The sequence below is a fragment of the Chenopodium album genome, chromosome 18 (assembly GCF_948465745.1).
Source record: "Chenopodium album chromosome 18, dcCheAlbu1.1, whole genome shotgun sequence".
NCBI classification, from domain to species: domain Eukaryota; kingdom Viridiplantae; phylum Streptophyta; class Magnoliopsida; order Caryophyllales; family Amaranthaceae; genus Chenopodium; species Chenopodium album.
The window spans coordinates 40,568,145-40,595,305 of NC_137851.1; the positions used below are offsets into that span (position 1 = coordinate 40,568,145).

At 32.5% G+C, this 27,161-nt stretch overlaps 1 protein-coding gene across 1 annotated transcript; it reads right to left on the bottom strand.

Moving 5' to 3' along the window:
* Positions 1-1,756: 1,756 nt before the first annotated feature.
* LOC145590875 (uncharacterized) lies at positions 1,757-26,425 on the bottom strand. Its single transcript, XM_081647267.1, has 10 exons — positions 26,300-26,425; positions 25,152-25,231; positions 24,894-25,048; positions 18,984-19,274; positions 17,211-17,340; positions 8,703-8,810; positions 7,963-8,065; positions 7,754-7,879; positions 6,608-6,801; positions 1,757-2,067 (listed from the first exon to the last, which is right to left on the bottom strand). Exons 2-10 carry the CDS (start codon positions 25,202-25,204, stop codon positions 1,971-1,973), a joined length of 1,257 nt encoding a protein of 418 aa, XP_081503393.1. The 5' UTR covers positions 25,205-25,231; positions 26,300-26,425; the 3' UTR covers positions 1,757-1,970.
* Positions 26,426-27,161: the final 736 nt, after the last annotated feature.

Consider the following 27,161-nt stretch of genomic DNA (forward strand, 5'->3'; position numbering starts at 1 on the left):
AATTAATAATTATAATTATCAATAATAATAATTAATAAATCAAAATATTAGAAATTAATATTTAATAATATTATTAATTAATAATTTCTAATAATTATAACAATTCTTTCAAAAAAAAAAAAAATTAATAATAATAACAAATAATAACAATTTCTAATTTTTTTTTTTTGAAATAAAAATAATAACAATTTCTACTATTAACCCATTATGATAATTTATCGAAATCTGCTCGGCTCTGCTCTTCTATCCTAAAATCTGCATTCTATGTTACTCGGACTCTTTATTTCACCTCACGTACCCGTGTCGGACCCTCGACACTCGGACATGGGTGGGACACTTGGACACTTCATTTTAGTTCAAAATCATTGAATTTTTTCAAGAAATAGCCGGGTCGGACACTTGGACACGTATCCGTGTCGGACATGGGTACCCGAGTCCAAGTAACATAGTCTGCATTGGTTTAATGACATTAAACTTGGATAAGTTCAAAGGTACCTCATTGAGATAAACCCATATAGGAGCTTCGTCAAATCTGATATCCCTTTAGGATTCACCCTGCCTCCAAGAAGATTATCAACGTAGCCTGGTAAGCCGTTGACCCCTACTCCAACAAAGCATCCTGTCACGGGCATCTTCACATAGAAACAGGAATATGTTCATATACTTTTGGACCGATATTTCCCCAAACTTATTCCAGTGCTTAGAAACCCATTGTTGAATCCGACTTTCTGAAAAACTTTGATTGTCTAAAAATTTGTCAAGCACAAGATGTAAATGGGAGGCAGGAAACAGCTCTGTAGTTCGTGGAATAAAACTCCTTGTCTTGAGAGGGTTTTGGGAATTATTAACAAAGGAGCACGCCTTCGAAAGGTAGGAATTATGGTTCTCTGACATTTCAAGTGACAGAAAGGAAACTAACTATGGAAATACCGTCGCTGGTGATGCGGGAGTGTCACCGATGAGCTTAGAGGGCCGCCGTTGAACAGCAAGATGCGACAGCGAACAGAGGAAGGCCGGTGAGCAGGGTACTAAGCACCACCAGTCCGTTCCAGTAAATTGGGGGTTTCTGACCGCAAGGTCGTAATTTTTCGATTACGTGATTTGATTGGTCTTAAGTGATGAGGGGTGGAAGAGCACGGTTGTCAGTGAGTACGGTGGCTGGGGTGAAAGGCTCTAGTTTATTTCTAGAGAGAGAGGCTCTCTTGTAGAGAGAGAAAGCTAGTCTAAAATTTTTAATTTAGCTAGAACAGGAAGGCAATTTCACTAGGATCTATGTTTCTCAAAGCTTTTGACACAAGAGGTAATATAAAAGATGCAGAGTATGTTGCTTATCTTTTCCAAGATGTTATTGGCAATGAAGGATTTCGTATTGTTATCCAAATCATCACCGGTAATGCTGCGTGCTTAAAAGCAGTGGATCTGAGTATAGAAACCAAAATTACATTTTCTGAAATCCTTGTGTCGTACATACTGTGAACATAGCACTCAAAACATTGCGAACCAACTCTCAGTTCAAGCCAATACGACGAATGTAAGTGGATCTCTTCCTTATGGTCAAATTGTGATGTCATTGGTACTTTTGTTTTGTATCATGGGAAAGCACTTAGGGGGCATTTGGTTCGCAAAGGGTAAAGGAAATGGAATCAAGAAAGGGATAAAGAGGTAAAGGACTAATCATCCAAGTCTAATACCCATACCCAAGTCTTATCATCCTAGATAGTGTGGCCATATGCTTTGCAGTTGCATATGCTTCAGGAAGAGGTAATGAAGCAGAATATAGAATTAAATTATGAATATTTTAAATGGATATATCAGAAGAAGAGGTAGAACTAATTATATGAAGGACTTACATCAACACTACAATATGTTTAAAATTGTCAGCAGAATCAGGGTGAAGCTATAACTTTCTCTAAAATATACTACGTGGACGTATAAAAATTTGCTCAACATACCAGACAAAATGACAAAGGTTAATTTCCAGCAGTTGGCTTTCGTTTTATAACCAAATCGTCAGCAGAGTAGTAATCCGCAATCAGCCTGTACATATACGATGGATTATGCCCTCCTCTGCAGAGGAAGCAAAATTAAGTTAGGAGTCTTAGCAATATTGTACTTCGTATGTAAGAAGTTAATGAATAAAACACAACTAAAGTAACAAAAAAGACAAACAAATAATTCCATTCAAAAAACTCATTAAGACCAGACAATAACAAGTATAAAGTTGGAAGAATCTCTATTCATTTACAATAAAAGGTGATTCTGTGATACATCTACGCCTTATCTGTTCCTCAATGGTGTATTGTACTATTGAAGTCTACCAAAATTTCCCGTCAGCAAAATTCAAAGATATCTTTCCACAAAACACATGTTGACTCCATTGTAGCGGTGGTGATGATTTTAGACTAAGAGAATATTGTTTACTAAAATACTAAAAGGCAAAAAGATAGTCACAGAAATCACAAACAGCAGTGTTAGAACCCCTCCCCCCTCCGCCACATCCACACACACACCAAAAAAAAAAAAAAAAAAAAAAAAAAAAAAACCTTTCACAAGCAACTAGTAAAGCCCTGTTCAGTTCACCTCACAAAAATAATATTCAGTAAAAATAATATAAGTTCAGTAAAAATAAGTTCAGTTCAGTAAAATTAATTTCAGTTTAGTAAAAATAATTTCACTTCAGTAAAATTAATTTCAGTTCACTAAAATTAATTTCAGTTCACTAAAATTAATTTCAGTTCAGTTGAAATCAGTAATTTTAAAGAAGAAATATAATAGAAAATCAGTAAAAATAATTTCAGTTCGGCAAAATTAATTTCATTTTACTAAAAAAAAATTTCAGTTTAGTAAAAATAATTTCAATTCAATAAAAATAATTTCAATTCAGCAAAAATAAGGTGAAGTGAACGGGGCCTAAATCCAGATTGTGGACTTAAAATCCAGAGTATTGTCCGGTTTGTCCCCAATCCAGAAAATTGACACTCAATCCTCTTCATCCTTTTCAGGATTCAACCCAGATTGAGGAGCATACAAGCCTTACCCTTGCTAAACCGTACAACATAAAGAGTAGTATTCATTAGAAATCATCCTTTCCGGAAATTGACCCTGCAACTCTGCAAGCTCCTCACTTTCACAACATAGTTGTAACTTTTGTAATTGAAATATAAATTATTTAAGATAACTGTTTTGGTAGTAACACTAAAGATACGCAGACACGTATATAACAATATGTCAAGAGGCTCTTGATGAGTGGCATTTATACCGTGATATTGATTTTTAATTGATTTTAAGCTTTATTAGTAATAGATTGTTCTATGGTGTGAAGGAGCCAACCAGCCCATCCGTACCAACCAAGCCACCTCTGATTCTAAGGTATGCAAGAAGGAAAAGGCAAGACGGAATCACTGAGATGCAGCAGCAGGAGCCACAGCAAGAAGAGCAGCAGCCACAACACATTGAAGGAGCCACACCCCTTAGTGGAGCTGCCAGCTGATTTACTTTTGTCAGTTAAAAAAGAGGACAAAATATATAACACTAGGTTATTTGGTATAAAGAAGAGAGTAGGATGAAGGCATTCGGTTATTTGTTATTTGACCTTAGCACTAGGAGATTGATAGCCTAAATCTATCACTATTGGAGATTGGTAGGTTAAAGCTACCGCCTGTACCAAACAGTCCTTTCGATTTATGCCAAACAATCAACTACTCTTGCTTGACTGTGTGACTTGAGTCCATTGCATATGGATGATGATTTAGTATATTTGGCTCATAAATTCTCTTTTGTATCTAGCTATTAGGAGAAGAATTGCATCCATTAAGATTGAAATGTGTTATGATAATAATTTCTAAACCTTTCTTGAATTATGCTATTGAAAACTCTTGGGGGTTTGGTTCACCTAGTCGGAATAGATTGATATGGAAATCCATACCAAGGAGGTATGGACTCGAAACCTCATACCATTCTAAAATTGTCTGGTTCAATTTGGGTATGGATTCTATATCCATTGCTGATGTTTGGTTCACTCTAGCATTAGATCAGATTTAAGATTCAATAAATAATTTTGATAAAAAATTAATATAATTTCACCTATTCCTCTGTTAATCACCCTCCATATGTAGACACATCAACTTCCACGACTCATTGGTGGAGAGACAAAATAGGAAGGGAGGCAACCTGCTGTGCAGAGCCAAAGAAGAGAAAATTGAGCAGCAAAGGACAGACCTTTATAACAACACATCAGCACACCAACACAGCAACAACAGCTAGTTGGCTATGCCTGAGTTTAACGGAGAAGACAAAAACCACAAATGAGAGGAGTCAAAGCAGATTCCAACAAGGCATATTGAAGAACGGCTATCACAAGAGATGCTACAACAAAGCAAAGGAGAGAAAAAACCTAGGTGAGAAGAGAGATGGAAGCAACAAAGATTGTGGGTGGCTTTGGCTACTTGATGCTAGGATTTGATAGTAGCAAGCATTAAAGTAAGAAACTTAGAGGTAGGGTAGAATGAAATTCTAGGGCATGGGATGGAATAAGAACCCCTTGGGTATGACACTCTACCTAAAAATGCCTAAGCAAACATTGTAATGGCATCACATCCATTCCGTACCATCAAAATAGCCCTAACTAACACCCCCTTAATATGAGTTTGAATATAATGTAAGACTAGCGTCATAGTTAGGAGTTAGGTAAAGACCCAACCATACATGCTAGTTGTTGATTATAGCATTTAGGGGGAGTAATTAATTGTTTAAGGTCTTGTATTGTTAATGGATTTGAATGTATTGATAGAGGCCTAATTAATGCATGATTAGGTTATTTAAATTGTTTGGATGGGTAGAGTGTGTGTGAAATTGATTTAATTGTTAGGATGGGTTATCAAATTATGGTTAAAAAAAATAAATAAATAAAAAATAAATAAGAAAAAAAAAAAAGAAAAGAAAGAATCTATACTCATTTGGCTCTCTATAGTTATCCTTACTTGCACAACAATAACATGTGACATTCGTGTATCATGAACTACACTCATTTGCCATATAATTCGCCTTTTCTCAACAAAGTGGCATACAACCTTGTACATGATCCACACGATCTCTGAAAATGTCACTTCATAACTTCACATGATCACGCATGACATGCTTCATCAATCATGCCTTCTCTAACTACGCTTTTTCATAACATCTCCACAACCCAACAAACTTCCACCAAGAGATCGTCAGAATGGAAAATCATCCACCATTGAAAACACATCACCATCATCAAACATCCTCCGAACACATAACCATCTTCCAAAACCCTCGTCTAATTTCTAAATCATGTTTGCCGCACATTACCCTATGGTTCTCCTCCATTAGCCAACAAAATTTCAGCGACACCTTTGAAAAAACTCATAAGCAAACGTCCTTTCCATTCAGAGTATATAATCTACCAAGGTCCTTCAACCTTTATTTCTAGTTTCTTCATCAACTTAGCATTATTGCCTAGTATGCCAATATCATTACGTGGTCACATATCCTTGCAATAGTAGGTTAAGGCCCACGATAAAAGGAGAGATGATCATACAAGGTATAAGAGGTTCCATCCTAAAACCATATGACAAATCGAGCAAATGTCGACAAACATATATGCTTGATACCTTCTTAACACTCTTCCAATTTTGGACTATTTTTCTTAACCAATTTGAAATTTCCAACAATCTCTCCCATCACATGTGAGTTCAAAACTTCTTTCGTTAATTATACATCCCTACTCAAACCAACAATACTTACAAACTTCTAGAATATTCACTAGTACAACCTCAATAAGAGACTTTTTTCCATCAATCACATCTAGCTAGATTAGTTAAATTCAAGTGTCCACACATGGAACCAATTTCGCCGCACCATGCCCATTGAGACACTCATCAAGCAACAAGTATGTTTCCGCTCATGCTTACGGGAAAGAAGACTTGCAAACAATATGGTTCCACTTCTCTATCACATTCATTGTAGAAATTTGATGTTGAAATTACATCAAATCATCATAAAGTGGTGGAAATTTGGTGTTTGTCGGCCACAATGATAAAGGCAAAAATGAGTATGCAAAATCACATTCTCTCTTATCCAATCATCTAATAGTGTTTTATCTTTTTATCTTTAGGGAGGCAGCAAATCATGTGAGATTAAAAAAATTTGAAAATAAATAAAAGTGAAAAACAAATACCACATCAACTGTAACAAAGGCAATAAGTCTTTCTTTTGGAAATGGTGCACTTAGGCACGAAGCCTACATGGTTGAGTGTCTTACAGCCTTGGAGGACACTTTTTAAAACTATGTACACATGAGAAGAATCATGATCCCCATAATTTTTAACATTGAAAGAAAATCAACCTCTCTTACATGACCCCAAGCTAATTGTTACCTTTTAGCAAGATGTTTGGGTAGAGGGGGGGGGGGGGGGGGGGGGGGGGGGGGGGGGAGGAAGAGGGGATAAGAAAAGAATTGACAATTTAAAAGGAATTACGTAAACATATCCAGATTAAAAAAAATGCAATGTGCAAAGCATCAACCCACTTGCATAGTATAATATTTAGCCTATTAAACAAAAATAATAAGCCTAAAAGAACTTACGTGTCCGTAATAAAGAGGCTCACGAGACTTGGTGGCACATAATCAAATGCAGGGTTGACAACATGCAATAGTGGTTCACCAGTGCCACATCCAAAATCTAAACAATCTGAGAACTCTCCAAAATCCAGCAAATCAGATGGAGATTTCAGCTCGTTGAGTAAGACCTCAGGATTGTGAGGATATAAGGGGCATAACTGTCACAAGTCAAGCATAAACAAACTCATTTGCTATATGAATCACGTGAATCATCTTTAAGAAAGAGAGCAAAAAATCAAGAGCACAAAAATCCATAGCAGAAAGTAAATCATCTTTGTTTTTTATTTATTATCTTCGAAAGTAAACATGTGGATTTGTGAGAGACTTCAAACCACATGGTAAAAAGTGATAATTAAGTCAGAGTACAAGGCACTAAAATGGAATTACAAAACTACCAAGCACAAAAAAAAAAAAAAAAAAAAAAAAAAAAGGTGAAATTAGTGAAACAACATAGCACCAAAGTGGAATTAGTAAAATAATAGAGGCATAGAGCAGCAAAATCACGGGGCACCAAAGTGGAATTAGTGAAATAACAGGGCACAAAAGTGAAAATTTTCCAATCGTGAAACCAATACCAAATAATAAGGCTCTTATTTATATTTAGATTTTTCTTTAACTAAATTTAATCAATCTAATAGAAAGTCATACAACATCTACAATATAAATCTAAATCTAAGAAATACATATGAACTATCATAGTCGATTAAATAGAACTTTTTTTTAGTAAAATTGCAATTATTGTCTATTATGTACAATGTAAAAAACTACCAATTATTATATGATCTTTCAATCAATTGTAGACAAAGATCTGACATTTGACTTGCAACCGCATAATTTCCCATCACAAATCAATTATTAGTAGACCATAGACCAGTAAAAATAAACTGAGCAACAATAACTCCATAGGGGAGATTTAATAACAGAAACAACACAAACTACCCTCATAACATGTAAAACTAAAAACACATAATCTGAATTAATCAAAGAATTAGGGTCGATATATTTTTCAGCCTAAAACCCAAAACTCAAAACAGAAAGAATGAAGAGGGACACTCAAGCCATATATTTAATTAAGACACGAATACGTATAAGGGATTCAGAGCCAATTACCTTGTGACTTCCAGCAACTACCACAAATGGGACAGCATGCCTTTGAGCAGCAAGAGCAACCATATTCAAGCCAACAGGGGCTATTACTCCACCATTAGCCATGATGGCATGAGCTCCAACAATGACCTTAAAACAGGAAGCTTGAATATCTGAATTTTCCCAGACTCAAGAAAACCATTAACATATTGAACAAACAATCAAAATTATACCATATTCACACGAGATATCATGGCAAAAACAGCAGAGTCAGTGATTACAGTGGTCTGCAGATCTCTAGCCACTAATTCTTTGGCAAGAACATGCCCTTGGTACCTAGCTCCAACATGGACACATAAGATTAAGGCAAAAGTTATGTAGACACAAGACATCCATCAAGGCAATGTAGCCTTTTACCAAATCCCAACGTGATCAACTGTTGCTATTGCATGCAATAAGAAACCAACAAGACTTATACAGAAATAGAGCGGTAGATAAGCAGAGTTCCATATTAACAGAGTTCCATGCATTAAATCATTGTTTTTTCAAGATAGTTTTATATAAGCTGAAAGAAAAATCGCTTTCCCCATCCCTTTCATTGGATGAATTTTCAGGAGGTTGAGAGATCCTTCGAGTTTTTAAGAGAAATCAGCAACAACATTAAGGAGGAAAAGAATAAAATAAGGGGAGCTGAATATAAGACTATTTGTAATATTTCCGAAAATGAAGATACAAAATAGTAAGCCACTCCAGATCAAAACACTCCTTTTTTCAAAAAATTCCTAGTTTTATTATCATGATTATGATAAAAAAAAAAAAAATAAAAAAAAATAAAAAAAAAAAAAAAAAAAAAAAAAACAACCATAACAGATTTGCATTTGTATGCAACAAAAATGACTGATAATGGATCCCTCAAAGTCTCAAACATCTTATAGTATACACTACATTAAGAAAAAATGGGACTTGGGAGTACCTTGGAGCGCCTTCTGCCACAAATACCCGAAACGATCGTTTTTTCTCCTTTGCTGCACAGAGAAATTCCATCACTGTTCTTGAGCGGCCCAAAGTCAATATCACCTCACTGCAATGAGAATTGTCATGGATTTCATGGTGGAAAGAGCAGATAGTAGTTGGCAATTTGGCATGTTTTGAAATTTAAGTGGTTTAACACTATTCATAAACTCTATTTTAACTACCTTGTTTGATTCACATATTTCAAAAAAAAAAAAAAAAAAAAAAAGAAAAAGTCATCTGGGATCTTGTTTGATTCCTCTCGAAGTGTATATTCAAATTATCAACTTTTTATAACAATTAAATATTGACAAATTAGTTATATTTACGATGGAATTTAAGCATTGGTAAATGTGATAAAAGAAATGAGTAGGGGTGTTCAGATCCGGGTATCTGGGTTTTCGGGAACCCGAAAAGTCTGGTTCCCGAATCCTCGGGTAGTTTGAAAGTCGGCCCATGCCCCGACCCGAGAAATCTGGGTACCCGGGACTCGGGTACCCGGATTTCTCAGGTCGGGTCACGGGTACCTGGATATGATATGACAATATTTGCCCAAAATTTGAAATTTGACAAACAATACTATAAAATCTACAACCCAAAGTTCACACTATTAGAAGAAGTCAAGTACAATTAAAAATACACACAATTAGAAGAAGTTAATACTACCAAAAAATAAAAACAGAAAATAATTTAACATTTCATGAGGAAAAAAAAAACCCAGATTTCGTTAGTTAGCTACTCCACTAATTTTACATCATCATCAATAATTATCATGAAAAACATCATCCACTAGACCACCATCTTCCTCCCTCTTTCTCTTGCAGCGGAGTCAATTGCAAATTTGCAACTACAAAAGCACCACGAATCACGATTCTCTCCCAAAAATTGAAAACACAGAATCAACCACCGCCTTTCCTCGATTAAAACTCAGAAAATGAAGACCCACTCACAAAATCAAACACCCACCTCCTCCATAATTCGAACAAAATTAGACCCAAGATGTAAACAAATAACGATCCACAAGATGTACTAATAAGAGGGATATCTCATTGGTAAAGATGAATATATATATATGGAGATTATAAATTTAGAGGAAAACTAGTGAAAGAGAGAGATAGAGATGGAGATTTAGAGGAAAACCATAGAGAGAGAAGAGAGGAAACGGCTAGTTAGGCTACAAGAGAAGGTGAAATGTGAAAAGACACTAACCTATAAACCCTAACAAGTAAAAAGACCTACTGAAGATTCCAGAAAAAGAAAAAGAAAAAGGAAAAAAAAAAAACCCTTAACGGGTATTTTGGGTACCCGCGAGCTACACATATTCGGCCTATGACCCGACCCGACAACAACACATATTTCCGGGTCAGGTAACCGACCTGAAAAATAAGACTTTTTTTTAAAAAAAAAACCCGACTATTTTTACCGGGTCAACAGGTCGGGTCACTCAGGTCTGCTATTTTTGAACACCCCTAGAAATGAGTAATTAAATTAATTTAGGACCTATGCAACGATGTTATTAAATTTAATTATTATTACTTTAAAAGTAATTAAAAAAAAACAATATAATTTGTTTAATGGAGTAAAATCCATGACAATTATCATTATATATGAATCCTCGTTAACTAAATAAAAGTTCGACTAACAATAAAAGCTTTATTTTAAAGTATATTATTAATTCCTTCAAAAAAAATAAAAAAAAAAAAGTAAATTACTTTAAATAAGTTGTTTTGAAAATGATTAATATACATTTTAATAATAATAATAATAAAAAAAAAATTGAAAAAAGTAAGTCCATAAGTTTAAAAATAGTTTTGATGAGGGTTTTTAAAGCAACTCTACCAATTTGTAACTAAATAAGTTATAATGTCTAGTAAGTCAAGATAAAAAAAACGTAGCCTTAACATATCTAAATAACTGAATTGGAAATAAAATGAAGAGAATGAAGCTTGGAGGTTATTGGAAATAGAAACTCAAATTTCAATTGGTAAATAAATGATATTCCATAAATTAAAAGTGTTTTTTAATGGGCTTAATTTTCTTACCCCTATTTCCTAATTCCTGGATCTGCGGCATCTATCACTGGAACATGGAGTAGTATATATTTCAAATTAAATTAAATAAATTTATCTAGTATGTATGTATTTTACATTTTAAAAAAAACGAGACATAAATGAAGTAGATAATATACTTCAATGGACAATACAAAAAATAGGACATGCTAAATTACAAGGTATGTATCATATAATGAATCATACTATTAGCTTTATTTGGATATTTACATTAAAAAAAAAATAATAAAATAAAATGTCTATTCATATCAAAGTAATTATCTTGTACAAATATAACTAGAAATGTACTTGTATATTTTATATGGATAATAACCATAATTTAGATGACATTTTTCCTATATTAAGTGACTTCTTTTTTAATTCTTCTAATTCTAAGATTCATGCAATAATTGATTTGCTATAATTAAGGTTGTTTATTTCTAAGTGAACTATAGTTTTTTTTTTTTTTTTTTTTTTTTGCTATAGACTGTAATTGTAATCTATATGATATTAGTCAAATGCAAGTGATTGCTTTTTTATTTATTTAAAGTTATTTGATTAGCTATAATAAAAGTTTTTTACATATAATTAATCTTGAGTTTATATTTTATTATTATTATAGACCATAATTGTTTTCTAGTTATATTTTCCTAATTGAAGTGATAGCTTTTTTTTTTCTTCTAAAATTCAAGATTTGGATTAAAGTTGGTTACATGTAAGTAAACTGAAGTTATTATTATTATTATAATTATTATTATTATTATTATTATTATTATTATTATTATTATTATTATTATTATTATGATAGATTGGAATCATAATCTATATGATATTTTCCTAATGCAAGTGATTGTTTTTAAAAATTCAATTAAAGCTAAGAATTGGACAATAATTGATTTGCTATAATTAAAGTTATTTATATGTCTTTATGTGTAAGTCAACTAAAGATTTTTGTTTAATTATCATAGGTTGTAATCATAACTTTAAGGATATTTTCCTAATGCAATAAATCCAAGATTTGGGAAATAATTGATTTCATATAATTAAGGTAATTTATTATTATATAGTATGGGTGATATTATTCTAATGCAATTGATTCCTTATTTATTCTTTTAAAAATCCAAAATATGTTATTTGAATGTAATATATGTCAACTAAAGATTTTTTATTATTATTACAATAGATTGTGATAATAATTTCGATGATATTTTCCTAATTCAAGTGATTGTTATTTTATGTTTCTAAAAATCCAAGATTAGAACAATAACTAAATTCATATAATTAAGGTTCTTTGTACATGTCAAAAAAACATGTATGTCAACTGAAGTTTTTTTTTTTTTAATTATAACAAATTGTAATCATAATCTAGATGCTATTTTCCTAATACAATTGATTGGTATTTTATTCTTCTAAAAATCCAAGATTTGGGCAATAATTGATTACATATAATTAATGTTGTTTATTATTATAGACTATAATAATAATCAAGATGATTTGGTAGCTTATTTATTCTTGTAAAAATCCAAAATTAATTAATATAATTACATTTGAATTTAATATATAACTAAAGATTTTTTATAATTACTACAATAGATTGTGATCATAATTTAGATGATACTTTCTTAATGCAAGTGATTACTATTTTATCTTTCTAAAAATCCAAGATTAGAGCAATAACTAAATTCATATAATTAAGGTTCTTTGTACATGTCAAAAAAACATGTATGTCAACTAAAGATTTTTTTTTTTTTTTTAATTACTACAGATTGTAATCATAATCTAGATGATATTTTCCTAATACAATTGATTGGTATTTTATTCTTCTAAAAATCCAAGATTTGAGCAATAGTTGATTACATATAATTAATGTTGTTTATTATTATAGACTATAATCATAATCAAGATGATTTGGTAGCTTATTTACTCTTGTAAAAATCCAAAATTAATTAATATAATTACATTTGAATTTAATATATAACTAAAGATTTATTATAATTACTACAATAGATTGTGATCATAATTTAGATGATACTTTCCTAATGCAAGTGATTACTATTTTATCTTTCTAAAAATCCAAGATTTGAGCAAAAACTAAATTCATATAATTAAGGTTCTTTGTATATGTAAAAAAAACATGTATGTCAACTTAAGATTTTTTTTAATTGCTATTAATTATAATCATAATCTAGATGATATTTTCCTAATATAACTGATTGGTATTTTATTTTTCTAAAAATCCAAGATTAAGGCAATAATTGATTTCATATAATTGAGGTTGTTTATTATTATAGACTATAATCATAATCTAGATGATATATTCGTAACGCAATTGGTTGCTTATTTATTCTTTTGAAAATCCAATATTTATTTATATAATTAAGGTTGTCTATATATGTCATTTGAAGGTAATATATGTCAACAAAAGATTTTTTATTATTATTACAATAGATTGTGATCATAATTTAGAGATATTTTCCTAATGCAAGTGGTTGTTATTTTATATTTCTAAAAATTCAAGAGCAATAACACAATTCATATAATTAAGGTTGTTTGTATTTGCCAAAAAACATGTATGTCAACTAATAATTTTTAATTTAACTACAATAGATTGTAATCATAATCTAGATGATATTTTCCTAATATAATTCATTGGTATTTTATTCTTAAAAAAATCCAAGATTAGGGCAATAATTGATTACATCTAATTAAGGTTGTTTATTATTATACTATAATCATAATCTAGATGATATTTTCCTAATGCAATTGGTTGCTTATTTATTCTTGTAAAAATCCAAAATTTATTCATATAATAAGGTTGTCTATATATGTCTTTTGAATGTAATATATAGCAAATAAAGATTTTTTATAATTATTACAATAGATTGTGATAATAATTTAGATGATATTTTCTTAATGCAAGTGATTGCTATTTTATCTTTCTAAAGATCAAAGATTTGAGCAATAACTAAATTCATATAATTAAGGTTGTTTGTATATGTTTAAAAAACATGTATGTCAACTAATGATTTTTTTTTAATTTTAATAACTATAGATTGTAATCATAATCTTGATGGTATTTTCCTAATATAATTGATTAGTATTTTATTCTTCTAAAAATCCAAGATTTGGGCAATAATTGATTTCATATAATTAAGGTTATTTATTATTATAGACTATAATCATAATCTAGATGATATTTTCCTAATTCAATTGGTTGCTTATATATTCTTTTAAAAATTCAAAATTTATTCATATAATTAAGGTTGTCTATATATGTCATTTGAATGTAATATATATAAATGAAGGATTTTTATTATTATTACAATAGATTATGATCATAATTTATATGAAATTTTCCTAATGCAAGTGATTGCTATTTTATCTTTCTAAAAAACCAAGATTTGGGCAAAAGTTGACTTCATATATATAAGGTTGTTTATTTATTTCACATAGAAGATATATATTTTTTATTATTATCATAGAATCTAATCATAATATAGATGATATTTTCCTAATTCTAGTAATTACTTTTCTATTTTTTCTAAACCCAAGATTTAGGCAATTACTATAAATTTGCTATAATTAAGGTTGTTTACATCTAAGGTAACTAAAATTATTGTTATTTTTATTATTAAAATACAAGATTTAGGAAATAATTAATTTCATATAATTATGGTTATGTACATCTAAGCCAACCAAAGATATTTTATTTTATTAAGAGCTATGATCATAATCCAGCTAATGTTTTTCCTCACATATATAATTGTTTTTTTATTCTTTCTATAATCCTAGTTTTTTGCAGTAATTTATTTCCTATAATCAAAATTAATTATAACAAAGACAACTAACAATTTATATTTTTACTAGTTTTGTGCCCGTGCGATGCCCGAGTTGTTTATTGAATTTTAAGATAAATTTTTAATCTATATATCAAATTTTAAAATATATCATTGACAAAATTAATTAGGAATTGATGTGCTTTTGTGACGATTTACTATCTAGTAGGCATATAATGACTAATAATAATGTTGATGAAAAAATGTTTGATTTAATACATTAAAAAAAATAAAAAAATAGAAAAAAATAAATTTAATAAAATAAATGTTCAAAGCCCATTGTGTTGACCCGAACCCAAAACTTTGGACAAGGGATGAACATTTCTAGGCTCGTAACCTGAAGTGACCTAATCCGAGATGACTCATGATCTGACCTTAATTGACAGGTCTACATAGTAATAAAATTCTATTAAATTGTGAAGTTTATTATTTTAACCGATTAGTATATATTATAAATGTATGTTTTACGCTTTGAACTACTTCCTTCGCTCCAAAAAATTTTATATGATAATTTTTGAGAATTATAATCTAATAACTTTTTTTGAATAAAATTATAATTCAATTTGTACATCTAAAATATTGGTATTTTATTGAAAATAAACTCTAAACTAATAATTTTATCCTAAAATCCTATCCAAATAGAATTTTAAACTAACTTTTTTTTTTTTTAATCTTCTAAACTCTATTTAAACCTATCCAACGTGGCGCGACACTTGGCGAAAAGTTGGAACGCCAAGTGTCGCTGCCTAGTGACCTGGCTAAAAGTTTAGCTTTATATATCAATTATATGATTTATGGACTATTCTCATAATCTAGATGATATTTTCCTGATAAGGATGATTCTATTATTCTTTCTAGAAGTATGGTATAATCAATTTGTAATGGTTAAGGTTGTTTATAAGTCCACTAGATGATTAAAAATACAAAATCATTAAGGACACACTAGAAAATAACACGAGTCCTTACTAGTGTCTTTTAGTATATGATTACTGAATTAGGTCTCGAATCATGCATGAAATTTTTTTTTATCTATTACTAATATAACACTATTTAACGCTAATCTTTTTACATAATTTTTATTTACATAACATTTCTTTCTTGTTTGACTTTTCTTTTTGATATATAATTATTACAATACAGTATATTATTATTTTTGTTGAACACTTCATCTGTTTCCCAAAAATTGCAAAAAGTACAGAGATAGAGAGAACTAAAGATAAAAACCCATTTGATGAGAAGACATAAAGAGATACAACATGTGCATTTAGGGAAATGTTGCAATATTTTTGAAAACTCCTAAAATGGTAATGGTTGCAATATTTGTGGAACGGAGAATTATGTTCGACTGTTTGTATAATTATGTTCGACTGTTTGTATAGTTAGTGTGTGGTTCGGACATTGCCTCGAGTGTTACTGTTTTTTTTTTTTTTTTTTACCGTTAATTATGTGAAATTTAAATTATTAATCAAAGTTGGTTGAGATGGTAAATGTATTATCATTATGTGTTGGAGAGGTTCGAATCTAGCTCAAAACATAATTTATTTTGTTTGATAAAGTGACAAGCTTACATGGTGCATATACTTTAATTAGTGACATGGCATAGTGAATATACTTTGAAGTGGCACCTTTCCTTTGAAAGGAACGCCTTTTAATATATAGTATAGATTCAAATTAAATAACTTTGTATTATATTTTAGAGAATTTATTATTAAACAATCCTTCAGTATTTTTTTATTTATTGCTTGTATTTGATTTCACTTTTTACAAAATGAATGATGAAGAAGCAAAGAGAATGACAAGAAAAAACACACCAAGAATCAATGTGTTTCGTACCTAGCAAACCTTATAGTACGTATAGTAGTAGATAACTAGTTGATTTTAATTATAATATTAAATTAATCAAGCAATAACAAAAGTATGTGTCACTAATTTGATATTTGCATTGCTTTGTTGTAGCTTTTTATACATAACTAAAAACATTTAGACGAAAATAATCTAAAGAATATTATTTCTCGTAAATTATGACACAAATTAGTGTTAAAAATCTGATTATTTACTTGTTTTTGGCTCTGATTTATAGTGTTTAATATTGTTTTTAGGTCAAATCCTTTTATTTTTAGTAATTTTTATTATATACATAGAAAAAAAAAAATTATCTTTGTATAAGCTTTGTTTGTTTAGAAGAATTTTTTCTAAAACAAAAAGGCACACTAAGGATACACACATAGATGTAATGTGTCAAAAAAAAAAAAAAGGCATGTGTCATAGTTGGTATGAGTTTTAGTACATAGGCATTGATTAATTGGTGATTAGTGATTTGGAATACAGAAAGATGCATGTAAAGAGACACTTAAACAGCCACTGCAACGGAGGAGTATAGATGAATTTGAGCAAAGTTAACATAATGAACACAGAAAACATGTAAACATTATCCTTGCAGTATGTAGTATAATGATATGTGAATGAAGCAACAGCCAACAGAACAAGAGAGCCCGAAAAATGATGCTCAAAGAGGTGACATTAATAAATGTCTAACAAGTAAATGTCAACAGGAAGAAAAGATTAAAATTAGAAATTAAAACATACTTTTGATGAATGTGCTCCACCGCTTGCTCAGCAATATGTTCATGGCAAGTAGCAATATCCTGAATAAGTTCATTAACTGCTTCAATGACATCATGTTTTAGTTTTCGGCTCCTTGAGTTCTTATCAGCAGCTGCAGTCAGTTAAGTCACAAAATTATCTTGACATAGCAAATTAAAAAGTCTAAATTTTATAACAAAAGCACGATCTTCCAATGCCATTCTAAGAATTCTAAATATTAAGGTCAAGGCAAGATGTAAAATGAACAGATTTAGAGAGAATAAGATTATACAAGCCCTCTTATAAGATGGCTTTCAATTCCATTGCTATCTCCCACATTTGTCTGTAATTTCTACCGAGTATTCTAGTATAACAGGATTTCATATTATTATGACTACTTAGAATAATTTCAACTACAAATTACCCCACAATCTCTCTAATCTTGGCTAACCATTATCCTACCAAAATATAGTTTAGAGAAATTAGCTTCAATTCCCTAATTGACTCCCTCAGTACTTCAAACTTCACATCTTATAACCTACAGCATGAACATCAACCTCAACATTACCCCAATACCTCTAAGGCTCTAAGAAGCTCCCACCCTAGACAGGGCAAGTAGGTTGGATGTAAATAGATTCACCCTGTAATAACATTCACATAATACTGATAATAGTTAGAAAAGACCCTCGAATAGTTAGAAAAGACATTAGAAATGGAGAAAATGGAGGGACAGCAAAGTGTATATATGTTGTTCTCGAAGATTGGGAGGTGAATATGAGATACAGCAGGAAAGAATGGGGCACATGAGAGACAATAAATGAACCAGGACAGTTTTAGCCTATGGGATTGGGAGGTAAGACAAGGATTAGAAGTCCACTTTAGTTGCAGTCATGCAGATATCCAAATTTCCTTTCACAGGCATAGATATGCTTCAATAAAAGACAATAACTAAATACATGGTTATCCAGTAAAAACACTTCATCCACAAATATAGGACAGTACATATATTGTCCCAAATCAAGGAACTAAATCCATCCTTGAAGTCAAGTGAAGCATATATATGTTGCATCATACTCAAACCCAAGCTGGTGCTACCAGTGGGAAACAGGAAAAGAAAAATTAGGCCAGTATTCAGTTAACGATTAGGAGTGAGAAACATTTGAATCCATTCAGCACAACAAGTGCAAGAGAGCTTAGACAGTTGCACAACTGCGTGACACTCTCGTGCCCATTTTAACTAGAGTGGTGCTTAGAATTCTTATTAAACTCTAACTGTCCACAATAGAGGTAAACGGTCAGTCCCAAATTCGACAGACATGAAAACTAAAAGTTCTATAATTCTAAATTGTACTGGACTTTGAAAGATCTTTTGCTGAGAAAAGAAGGCAACTGTCTCCAATGGAAAGCTTAGAGAGGGGGAAACGGGTCTGGAGCAGCTTACAGCCACCACCTGATTATAAAGAATTTCTTTTAGTGTATCTACAGATTGGGAGGCTTGTATATGAAAGTTCTTCTACTGTCAATTATTTAAAAAAATAAAAAAAAAATCTAATTCTCATAAAGTAGCACCAATCTTATGAGTTAAACTCAGACTTATATTACAGATAGACACATTTAGGAAGAGCTTATTGCAAAGAATTCTCATGTTTGTGTATCTAGGCTGAACTAATACTTCCCTGACAAGGCTAAGCCTGCTTAGTAAGATTTTTTTCCATGACAAACATAAATGAGACATAGTTGTCACAGTAAGCTTACATATACAAACAGTAAACTTACATTTGCTTCTCCCTTCAGAATCACCCCCAGATGAAGAAGTATGAGGAACAGCAGTAGCATCAGGTACATCCTCAAGAAGAGTCTGCAATGATGGTGGGCGCAAAGTGCTCCTTGCTGCAGCAGCTACAGCGGCTGCTGACAGGACAGGATGGTCATCTTTGTCATCATCTTCATCATCATCATCACTTCCAACTGAAATGTTCAGGTCACCTATAGCCGCAGTAGTGAGAGATAAATCCTCCTCCCTGATAATGTGCAGCACCCTCCTGATAATATTACCAACAGCAAGCTCTGCATTTCAATTCGAACAATAGTCATTAAAGGTTCCTAGACAATGTATCACAAAAAAGCATTACCTCCTGGCATTCTGGCAATGAAACGCAAAGAAGTGATGGAGATGCAAAAAAGCACCTCCAGACACTTAATTGAAAATACTGACACTTTCAAGTTTTTTTCCAATTATTCTTTGATTAAGCCAATGAAATTGTGATGTTTTATTATGACAATCCTAATATGTGGTTTGTGTTATGTCCCCTTCGTCCCTAAATAAAAGCTCACTTCTATTTGGGCACAAGAGCTTAGGAGATGGATTGTAGTATGGCAATAATGATTAAAGTTGAACAAAAAACAGAAAACCCCGAGAAATGTATATTGTTTTTTAGGGAAATGAGAGAGGTAAAAGGGGTTTTGTTTATTAAAAGTGAATAAAAAAAAAGTTAATAGGTGATGGACTCCACCCAGATTAGAAATGAGGCTCTTATTTAGGGACAAGAATTTCGGGGTTTACCAGTCTCACACACACACACAAAAGAAGAAGAATTTAGGGGTAATAGGGCTTTTATTTCACGGCAGAGGAAGAAATCTAATTTATACACAAATGGAGAAACAGAAACTAAGAATGCATATCTAGGTCACGCTTTATGTCCCATCTTAAGCCTAATCTCCAAGATTCTCCAAGATCCTTACTAAACTATTGTGACTCAAGTCTTTCAAAACACTGTAAATCAATATATTACACGATTACATGCTAAAGTTGCAAATAAAGATGCAAGGTGAGCCAGGGTGAGAAGTCAAAGAATGTAACCAATCCAACAAAAGATCCTTTCATGCTTATTGCTTCCACCTCTCCTTTTAATGACACTAGTACAAAATGGGTTCTAGGAATTGCCTCTTCTTGAAGAGGTATGCACTGACACATAAACAACAACGTAGACTCACCAGCCAAGGTGACCTGATTATCATCCCAGATGTAAAAGTTTGAGATTGAATCATTTGGTTTTTGCTGATGACCTGATTATCTTCAGTAAAGGTGACAAGGATTCTATCGAGCTTATTCTAAGGAGTTTGGCTACCTTTGCTGCTGCTTCTGGTTTGGTAGCTAATGAAGGGAAGTCCAACATTTATTTTTGCAATGTGGAGCATGATATGAAAGAGGATATAATTAGATCCTCTGGTTTTAAAGAAGGAACTCTTCCTTTCAAGTATCTAGGCATTAATGTGAGTGCTAAGAAATTAGCTAAGGATGATTGCCAATTGCTTATTGACGAGATTACTGGAAGAATTAGGTCTTGGGGTTGCAGGACTCTTTCTTATGCTGGTAGAACTTGTGTTGATGTCTATGCACATCTATTGGGCTACTATTTTTCTGTTGCCTAAAAGTGTGATAGATGGGGTGGCTGCTATTTACAGAAACTTCTTATGGAGTGGGAAAGAAGTTTACACTAAGTCTCCTCCTATAGCTTGGGACATTGTTTGTAGAAGTAAGAAGCAGGGTGGTTTGGGTATTCATAATTGCAGGATTTGGAATATTGCTGCTGTGGAAAAACAGATTTGGAATATTGCTCAGAAGCAGGACAGCTTGTGGTTAAGATGGGTTAATGATTTGTATTTGAAGGGAAGAATTGGAAGAGGTTTAGATGCCCAAGTAATGTTAGCTGGAGTTGGAGGCAGATTTGGTAGGTTAAAGATCAGATCAAGGATGGGTATGCTGGTAATATCTGGAAGGAAGACAAGAAAGGGTATTCCATTGCTGTGGATACAAATGGCTTTCCAGGCAGCATGATGAGGTGCCTTGGTGCAGCTGGGTCTGGAATAGGTTCAACATACCTAAGCACAAATTCATTTGCTGGATGATTCTTTGGAAGAAAATTAGAGTGAAGGATTTTCTTTACAGAATTGGTGTGAGCTCTGATGCTAGTTGCCCTCTCTGTCAGAATGCTGATGAGTCAGTTGAGCATCTGTTTTTTGGATGTGATTACTCTAGGAAGTGCAGTATGAGCCTTGCTCAGAGGCTTAATGTGCAGTTTTACCCTAGTTCTCTGGAAGATTGTAATGACAAGTTGACTCAGATCCCTGGCAGGTTCAGAGTATGTTATCTGGAATGAGAGAAATCGAGCTGTGTGGGATAAGTGCATCAGAAGGCCTGAGAAAGTTATTGTTGAGCTTCTGACAGATATTAAGCATAGAATAGAGTATGTAATACCTACTAAGACTAGTAGGAGAAATGTGGAGTGGTTCAAGAATTTGATGTTTAGTTAGGCCTGTTTGGTGCTGTTTTTTGTTTGGCTTGTTGCTGCTTGTAGATGTGTAATTGTTTGAGCTTTAATAATATTTTTTATCTTTTTCCAAAAAAAAAATTATGATAAGGAAAGTTCTTGTAGTCATATGTGTCACCTACCGTTGAGAGTATGATGCATTAAATGATAGCCATCACTTTTGGTTCATGTAGACGACCCCCCTTATGGGTATAAGGCTTTGATTGATTGATAGATTGATTGACTAGGGGTGATAACGAGACCTACTGTTTATGAACTATTCGAGCACGGCTTGGCCAAAAATTGACTCGAGTTCGCATTCGGCTCGAGACCTTAATGAGCCAAGCCAAACAAACCCAAGCTGGCTTGGTGAACAGGCTCGCTGATTTTTTAATTATTGAAAACATATTTATATACATAATTTAAATATTTTATTTGTACTTTAAAAGAACTTAAACATACGAAGAATTCATCTTAACTATCCATACTCTACGCAAATCTAACTCCTATATAAATTCTCAGACCCACTTTGTAAGCACACCTTTCTAGACATGATTCCCTTTGGCATCCCATGAAAACCATATATAAATCAAGTTCATACCAATATTAGCTATGTGGGTTACAAACTTAGAAAAAATAGATAAATTCACCACTCTTCAAAACCATTGGCTTGCTCAAACAAACTCATGCAACTACCATTAAACCTACCCACATCTTATAAAAAGGTTATTCGCTACTCTCCATAAATAAAGTCAAATTCATAGATAACTTGTTTTTTAGCAATAAATATCAATGGCGATGAAAGAAGCCCCAATTACAATCAAGATGTATAGGAGCATCTCATATTACCAACTAACATCAGTGAATCGAATTATAAGCTTTGAAATACAACATAAAAATCAAAACTTTAGATAAAATCTATCAATAAATGTCTGCTTAAATAACGAAGACAAATCAAGGGTTCTTCAATTCACCATCCTTAAGAGCTTGTCCAGCATTAATCACTGATAGTAGGTATTTGGGAATAAGAACTATAAATAACTCTGACTTTACACCTACCTTTACTTTAATATGCAGACTCTTCGGACTTCATTTGGGCTAGAGTTTGAGTTGGAGCTAAACAGTTATTTTGGTTGGGCTTCACAAGATATAAGCTTAAACTTTTTAATCGCGAGCTCCACTCGAGCTCCAAATTTTAAGCCTAATGAGCTTAAAGCCCGAGTCGAGCTCAAAAGGAAAGAATTAGGTTCAATCACAAGGTAGAAAGTAATATAAATTTCAGTTGTAAAATGTGTCATCCCTCGTCCCATAAAGAATTGGAAAATTTTGACGTCATATAGTGGTTTTAGGAAAAGTAAGATAAAACTTTCACTTTTATTTCTCTACCAACCACCACCCTCCCTGATCTCCCACTCTCTTCTCAAACTTCACATCTCAATTTGAATAAATTTATGAATACTGGATTGAATTTAGAGTTGCACATTTGAAGAATTTCACCTTTTTCCTAAATATTCATTACTTTTCACAGGACTTAAAATTGAAGAGAGAAAGATATTAAAGACAACACTCATTAACCGTTGACCAGTATTCCATCCCAAAATCCTAGAGTTTTTCAAGTTCCTAAATGATGATTAAATAAGACTTGGACAAGCTAGCTGAGAAAACTCATGGAGGGTTCAGACAATTTAGATAGAAAAAGAAATAACAAAAACAGCAGCACTAGCCACAAGGCCCACAACCACTAACAACTTTTTCTCCTCATTCCCTAGAGAGCAAGATTGCATCTTTCTAATTGCAACTTGATCACCTTAGACCACAAAAGGTGCATGACCTGTGTTGAACTGTCACCTTGTACATTATCTGTTCTTTCCAAAATCAAAAACATTGGCAAGTGATAACACATAAAGTTTACTGAATGTGCCTACTCTAAGACATTGCGCGTGAAAATATAGATAGTGATGGTTATGGGTCAATTCCTAGTATTGTGACTTTCTCTGTACATTGTTTTCTTTTCAATGCTCGGCAGAAAGTGAGGAACAGAAAAGAGTATATCTTCATGCTGAGTACAAAGGAAAAAAGGATCTTAATTTCAACAATAACATTTTTCAAGGGAGAATGCAATATACTGAAATAACTATTTCAAGATATGGACAGACAACAGCACAACATGAAGCAGAGGCATCATTAGATTCTCAACTTTCACCACAGTTCACAAATCTTCAAATTGTTAATCATACTTCCTATTACACCGCCCGTCTTGCCACAAGAACTTTTTTAAGATATCTGAACCAAAAAAAAAAAATGTCATAATACGGGCTGAATTTGTATTCAACACGATTCATCAAGTACAATTCCGCATTTTAAATTAACTTGCAATTTTCTCTCTAAGACATAGATTCTCCATCTTTTGGGAAGAGAGTTTCTGTTTCATGCTAAAGAAAATCTCTTTTCCTGCGTTATCTAGGAGGGTTCGCATTTTTAACCGAACCATTCATCTAGGTTAAAGAGAACGCCAGGAGCGGTATCCATTACCTCGGCAAAGCGGTAGATCTCGATAGAGAACCAGGGAGGAGTCTGCTTCGCGGGAGTAGATTCTCACGACTAGGAGGAAGATTGCTACCATGGAGTTAGAAGGAGCACCTGAATGTTTCACGGGAGTAGCGTCCCCATCCTTGTGCTGTAAGCCTACGGCCCCCCAAGCATTCCTTTCCCTAAATGAGCAGGTGAACTTCCGCTTTAAAAAAACAGCAAAAAGGATGCGACCCCCCAACCCCACGAGGGAGAGTTTTCCCAAGAAGAAAGTTTACAAAAACTATAGCTCAGTCCGGTTGAAGAAACCGTAATTAGGGATTCTTGGGGCATGCGAGGTATGTGGGTATTCAGAAGTAGAGTAGACATTCTTGGGAAAATGCAAAATCTAGGTCCAGTGGTTAAATCCTGGGGACACTTCCTTGGCCCCCGAGTGATGGTCAACAACCGCAGGGTGAGGTGGATCAACCAGCCGAGGTCATGGGGCCGGAAGCTCCTGATCCGATGTGGTTGAAAAACCACATTGTGAAGGTTTTCTTTCAAATAAAACTAAGGCCACACACTTACACAACATATTTCCCACTGATAGACTTCAAGCAAAGATGTCGATAACAAGTTCTAACACCCCTCCCTCCACCTCAATAAGAAATTATAAATGTATTAAAAAAATAACACTAAGAAAATGTCACCTATATACTACATAAAAGGATCATAGCTAAAAAGATATCATGCCCTCAAGTTATTGGGTAATTATTATGTAAAATTCAAGTTTCTGTGTAATTGTGAACATGAGGAAATTTAAGTACTTAAAGCTCAGATATAGGACGTACATAGAATAGAGGCCTACCAACAGGGTTTGCAGCAATAAGCTGCTCTCCAACAGCCTTTATAGCATTAATAAGAGCTCCAGCCTGGTTTGTGTACGGAATTCTCTGCTGGGATATAACTGAACGAAGCAATTCAGCAGTGTGCCTTGCTGTGGCTTGTGACCCCTCGATTTTGCTAAGAAACCAACAAAATGAGGAGATTTCATATGTAAGCTCAAATGTTAATCTTTTTCCCAATAATATTATTGAAAATCAGGAAGCTAAAATCAGTCACTTACCGTTTCTTGAGTTTGTTAACAAAGTCATTGACAAGACCTTGTGTGTCGGGCATATTTAATTAATTTCTGGAAAGTTAAACCTGAAACCATGGAGCACATAGAATTTAGTTCTCTAATTATTGAACTTGTATGAACTGCTGGTAGCCAATATTACTTTAACAATTGCAATTTGCTACATCAAACAAGCTACCCCATAGGCCCATACTTGATTACTAGCTAAAAAAAATTGGGACATATAATTTCACATTGAGATGTAATTTCGTACTTCGGACTATATACTTGGAACATGATCATGATTAATACCACATGACATTATAAAATTACATAAATAAGAAGAATGAATAGAATTCCATGAAATTGAGAGGAGGGTATAGGAAGCAGATACAAAGAGTACCAATAAATCGATAATTTCTATTTTGGGGCGGACAGTGGATTACTAGGACTGTCGTAAACTCATAATGACCAAATTTCTCTATACACATTGCTTTCCCAGTATTCCAAATGTTGGCAAAAAATCAACTAATGCAATCACAAAAAAAAAAATTAAAAAAAAATTACACTGGAAGTTTTCTTACATATAAATCATAAAAAAAATCTGCAAAAGAGATACATAATTCGCATTTCAACCCAAAAAACTTGTCTAAGTTAGGGATTTCTTTTGTCAAATGCCGAAATTCCTTAGACTTTGGTTCATCATTCGTCACTTCCTAATCGAATAAACGATGACTTACTAAGAGGTTTTTTATATTTCACAAGTTTATACAACTCGGGCAACAAGAATTACAAGAATAAACTGTTTATTAATCACAATCATACATAGACAGTGCAACTCAATCCGCCTCGACAATAATCATAGCTCCAATTCAACAATATTTTCCTCAATTGAAACAAAACCTTCCACAAAAATTCTCACAATAATCAGTTTGCATGAACACAATATCATCTCAAGCTATGAAAACAACGAAATTAACTAATTCATCAACATATTAGCCGAAAAATACCTATTTCATTCACATGATCATATAAATTATGCAGAAATTACAAATATTACTAGTAGTGCCGTATTCATGAAATCTATATTTGAAATATATGTAAAAATGAATTGAACCATTTGAATTCTAAAGAACATAAATCAGAGATTGAATTACCTTAGAATGAGTGATTTTGAAATTAAATTCTTTGGAAAAGTTTGAACGCCCGTATAATTTGAAATTATTTCCTCCCAATCTTTTATTTATCTGGAACGTAATTGAGAATTTGAGACTAGAGAGTACGCTAATTATAAACATTTTGTGTTTATCAAATGGCAATCTTGTAAATAAGTTGCCTCGTATTCCGGGAAATAAGTATAAAAAATATTTCCTCCGTTTCTATTTTACTTGCAACATAATCTTATGGCACGCACTTTAAGATTGAGATTATATAATGTAAACGGATAAATTAATTTTACACATAATAGCCGAGTGCAACTAGGCGCATAGCTCGTATGTGTTTTGGGCAAAATTGTAAAGTTGACAAGGTTTTGGAAAAAGTTCACTCTACAGTGGTACAATATAATGTACCATTATGCATGTATAATGTATTATTAAAATATAAATTATCTGAATAGTACTTTTTGTGTACTATTGTGCATGTAGTGGTACTTTTTACCATCATATACGTTGAATATTTCCCCCCAAAATATTTACCACTTATCACCTATTATACATGTAATGGTACATTTTTCATCCTATATGTTTGCTAAACCCATAGGAGCTATGCGCCAAGGGTTAATCATAATACCTAACCCTACTCTAATCCTCGTGTTGAAATTATTTTGATAAAATCGCTCGTTTAATGTACCTTAATTAATCATCTCCTAAAACTGCATGTCTAAAAAGTGTGTTGCAAGTAAAAAGAAACGGATGAAGTATATATTTGCTAAGATGCCAGATGTGACTCACTTTTGTCTGATAACGCCTAGTTAACAGTGCACCTTTTTATTTTGTCCCTTTCTTTTTCCTATTCCAT